Source organism: Macrobrachium rosenbergii, chromosome 21, assembly GCF_040412425.1.
Source record: "Macrobrachium rosenbergii isolate ZJJX-2024 chromosome 21, ASM4041242v1, whole genome shotgun sequence".
NCBI lineage: Eukaryota > Metazoa > Arthropoda > Malacostraca > Decapoda > Palaemonidae > Macrobrachium > Macrobrachium rosenbergii.
Window position 1 is genome coordinate 33,393,144 of NC_089761.1, and position 5,000 is coordinate 33,398,143.

Consider the following 5,000-nt stretch of genomic DNA (forward strand, 5'->3'; position numbering starts at 1 on the left):
GTTATTTATTTAAACAATATTATACCATAATTGAGGTTAGAATAACTTCGACGAGGCTGTCTCTCTCTCTCTCTCTATCTCTCTCTCTCTCTTTCTCTCTCTCTCTCTCTCTGTCTCTCTGTCTAAACGCCCACAAAGAAACTCCTACAGATTAGCACCCATAGAGAAATGCCCACAAAGGAACGCCCATAGAGAAACGACCACAGACTAACGCCCACAGAGAAACCCCCACAGACAAATGCTCACAGACTAACGCCCACAAAGAAAAGCCCACAGACTAACACCCACAGAGAACGCCCAAAGATTCACGCCCACGGAACGTCGCGCCCACTAAGAGTCCTGTGGGAAGGGCACTTAATATCCTTCCTTCCTGTACCCTCCCTGAGGCAACGCCGCCGTACCCTGCTGCCGGGTACAAGATGCTGCAGCAAGTTTGTCGATAATTATTTGAGATGGGCGGGGAGGGGAGGGGGGATGGGGAGGGGGTGCTCGCAAGCACAGGAGGTTGCTCTTAGCAACCAGAGATGTTATTCTGTTTTTTAATTTATTTTACTTATTTAATTTTTAATATTTTAATGGTTTATTTTACATTTTATAATCAAGTCTTTCTTTATTTTTATTTATTTCTTTTAATTTTTATACATTCCTTCGTTTAATTATTTTTCTGCTTTAGTTGCGATGATTCTTTTGCGTTTGAGAGCTGGATGGAACAGTATCTCTCTCTCTCTCTCTCTCTCTCTCCTCTCAGTCCCCATATATATATATATATATATATATATATATATATATATATATAAATATATGTATATTCTTTAAGAGCAATTTAAATTAGCCAGCCATAGAAAAAAATACAAAAATTCTCTAATTATATTCGTTATTCTCTTAACAAGAGTCGCTAAGAAGCAGTATCAAGTATCTCACTAATTCATTTCCAAGAGAATAAAAACACCCGTTCTCTTTCTCTTTTTTTTTTTATTTTCAGTTAAATCTGGGAGGGAATTTTACTCATAGATGCAAGGGGGGCGTGGAGGGAAGGACCAATCCTCAGAGGGGGCGTGGTAATAAGAACCATTCACTAGTGCTAAATGCTGTGAAAAACACTAGGGGAGTTACCCATAACATTTCAATTATCCAAACTCCCGTATTATTGAAACTGGAACAAAATACATTCTTATCACTTTACAAAGAATTCTTATACCAAATAGAACAGCCAGGCGTGTAAAAGGAGAGAGCAAAGAGAAGAAAATAACGTTTAATTACCAAATCAATGATTATGCACGTATCAACAGCGATAAAAGAAAACAAATATACAATACTGCAGTGTTGCGTGCTATCTTAATCCGGTTTTTGGAGCTCATTGGCTGTGGTTGTTTACAAGCACACGCACACACACACACACACACATATATATACCTACACACACACACACACACATATACAGCCTGTTGTTAGTCTGGCATATTAAAGAGTTTTTGTGTATAATTATTTTCATCATTATTGCCTAATTATTTTGTACTAAATTCACAGTCTCAGAATCATTTGATAATGACAAAGTCGAATCAAATGTCAGACATAAAAAATGAATTGTATATCCCATATAATACAACATATCACGTTAATAATGTAGTGTAATACATTTGAATACATTTTCATACATTTGATTCGATACAATGTAAAACTATTGCCCCCGAAGGAACTTGTCTTCAATATATCATCGTTAGAAACAGTCTAGCCTGAGTAGTTTGCGTTCTGAGGGAGTGAAGGAGTTGTAAATGCGTGAGAAGGAGTAGGGTGATGGGGAGTAACTCCAGGAGTAGGGGTAGGAGCAGTAACTCTAGGAGTAGGGGGAGGAGGGGAGTAACTCTAGGAGTAGGGGGATGGAGAATAACTCTAGGAGTAGTAGGGGAGTAACTCTAGGAGTAGGGGGCGAGCAACTAAGAGTAGGGGAGGTGGAGTAACTCTAGAAATAGGGAGGAGTAGCTTAGGAGTAGAGGGAGGAGGTGTAACTCTGGGAGTAGAGGAGGGGGTAACTCTAGGAGTAGGGGAGGGGGGATGCTTTAGGAATAGGGATGGGTATTAATTCTAGGGTGGGGAAGGGAGTGACTCTAGTAGGGGAGGAGGAGTAACTCTAGGAGGAGAAGAGGGAGGGGAGAACTCTAGGAGAAGGGGGAGGGGGAGCTCTAGGAGAAGAGGAGGGGGTAACTCAGGAGAAGAGGGAGGGGGAGTAACTCAAGGAGAAGGGGGAGGGGAGTAACTCTAGGAGAAGAGGGAGGGGGAGTAACTCTGGGGAGGGAATGGGGGAGAGGGAGTAACTCTAGGAGTAGGGAGAGAGGACTAACTAGGAGTAGGGGAGGGGAGTAACTCTAGGAGTAGGGAGAGAGGACTAAGTGGTAGGGGAGAGGAGTAACTCTAGGAGTAGGAGGACGAGAGGGGAGTAACTCAAGGAGTAGACTGCATGAGAATTCTTTGCTTGTCTGTCGTGTGCTTGAGTGAACATCTCAAGGTCGTCTTTAGAGAGAATGAAAGTACGTCTCTCTCTCTCTCTCTCTCTCTCTCTCTCTCTCTCTTTTCTCTTTTTTTCTTTCAGTTCAGTTACGTGCTTGGGTCCCCTCCCCTCCCCCCTCCTAAACCCCCTCCCCGTCATGTAGGGAGTATCTCGTTTTCCCGGCAGATTAAATCATTATTCCCAATTAGATTTCGGTTACGTGGGAGGCCAATTTTTGGGTCTGAGTTGGCGAGAGGACTGCGAATCGCCCCTTTGGGCTGCGAAGCTCCGTGATGGCGCGAGATAAGTTGGAATCTCTCTCTCTCTCTCTCTCTCTCTCTCTCTCTCTCTCCTTATCCTAAAGTTTTATTCTTCCAGTAATAACGTCATGTAATGTGGAACCAAAATTCAACAAACTAAAACACTGTTTAAAAGAAGTTGGTGAACTTACCTGTTGCTTAATATGGTCAATCTCCCCCGTGAACTAAATTATAAAAAAGCTTCGTGCGAAGGGATTTTGGAAATCCAGGTGTGTGGATTTTAAAAATCTCCAATCTTCGTGATTCTGTCGTCTGGCGTATCTGTCGATCCACAATCATGGAGAGCGATTACGGAATTATGGACCTGCTGGAGGGAAAGGTAAATTAGAACAATTGGGAACGTGTGGTTTTTAATTAGGTTACCTTTGTGACCTGATTTTTCAGTTTTGATTTATATTTTATTTTCTCAAAAAATGACTTGTAATGTAAAATTATTTTCACGTTGTCTTCAAAATTAGGACTCATCATCATCCTTGCCTTTTGACATCTGTAATGTATCCTTATCTTCCCAGGCTGCTTTTCTGTATAATTACCATTCTTGTCTTCCCAGGCTGCTTTTCTGTGCAATTTCATCCTCATCACCCTTACCTTTGTCTTCTGTAAATGCAATCTCATCTTCCCAGGCTGTTTTTTCTGTATAATTACCATTCTTGTCTTCCCAGGCTGTTTTGCTGTACAATTTCATCCTCATCACCCTTATTTTGTCTTCTGTAAATTCATCCTTGTCTTCCCAGGCTGTGACCAGAAAGAAAAATCACTTGAACCCAAACACCCTTATCTGACCTGGTGTCACCATTCTGACCTATCGTCTTTTTCCTCTCTCCCCCAGGGGACCCAGAGGCTCTCCAGCATCATCATGCACAATTGGGGGTCCTCCGGAAGCATCACGCTGGAACACGGGCTGGATTCCCACGTGCATTCCAGCCCCAACGGTCGGGCCAACGGCCGCGCCAACGGCTCCAACGGCATCGCCACCACAACAGGGCATTCCAACGGCCACCACCACCACCGTCCCAACGAGGCCACCACCAACAGGAAGCGTCCCAAGGATGCCATTTACCCGGAGGAGACCTACAGGCTGCGGCCGGATCCGGGAGAGGACCTGGAGCACATTAAAGTGTGAGTACCAGTCGCTGGTTTGTTGTCTTTATTGGTTATGTGTATCGTGGCGCCTCGGCTTAGCGGGTAACTTGGGGGTCTGGCCTTTGTGATAAGTAAGAAAGTACGTTAAGATACAAAGACCCTATCACAGACACTTTGGTGAGTGGCCTTTCTGATAAGTAAGAAAGTACGTTAAGATACAAAGACCCTATCACAGACACGTTGGTGTCTGGGCCTTTCTGATAAGTAAGAAAGTCTGTTAAGGAACAAAGACAGACACTTTGGTGTCTGGGCTCTCTGATAAGTAATAAAGTACATTAAGTTACAACGACCCCATCACAGACACTTTGATTTCTGTCCTTTCTGATAAGTAAGGAAGTACGTTAAGATACAAGGACTATCACAGACACTCTGGTGTCTGGCCTTTCTGATAAGTAAGATAGTCTGTTAAATCCAGTAAGTAACAGACCCTATATTACAACTTAATGGATACTTTAGGGGTCTTGGTTAGAACCACCAGTAAGTCGTTGACATGTATTCAGATTGTTTGTGAATTGACAGTGCGGTGAAACATGTCATAAACATGTCTGCGGCTTATTGCTTACATGTCACAAACATGTTGAAAACAAGTCTACGACATTAAGTGAATAACGAGCCACTGGGAAATGCTGGATAATCTAATGAAGCACTGATTCAAGAAGTTGCTGACATGTATTCAGCTTGTTTGTGATTTGTCTGCAGTAAGTTGTCGACATACAAGTCCTGCCCGCTCAGGATGTTGACACGTGTCTTTGTGTTGTTTGTCGCTTATTGTTAGCCATTCAGAGCCATTCCAAGAAATAGAATACCTGCGGAATATTCCCAGCAGTATTCCTGGCGTGTGTTGGCCGGTGAATGTTTGTATGCATGTATGTTTGACTGTTCATGTGTAGATATGTTGTTTTTTGTTTGTCACGTAATAAACATAAGACATGAGTGTGTGTGTATATGTATATGTATATGTATATATATATATACAGTATATATATATATATATATATATATATATATATATGTATATATATATGTATATATATATGTATGTATGTATGCAT

At 42.1% G+C, this 5,000-nt stretch overlaps 1 protein-coding gene across 1 annotated transcript in view; it reads left to right on the forward strand.

Annotated features, from left to right (window-relative positions):
- The first annotated feature begins 2,941 nt into the window (after positions 1 to 2,941).
- Positions 2,942 to 5,000, forward strand: part of LOC136849878 (ATP-binding cassette sub-family C member 5-like) — an 82,874-nt gene continuing 80,815 nt past the window's right edge. The window contains 2 exon segments of the mRNA XM_067123381.1: positions 2,942 to 3,124; positions 3,635 to 3,924. Coding sequence (XP_066979482.1) covers positions 3,083 to 3,124; positions 3,635 to 3,924 — 332 coding nt within the window. The 5' untranslated portion in view covers positions 2,942 to 3,082.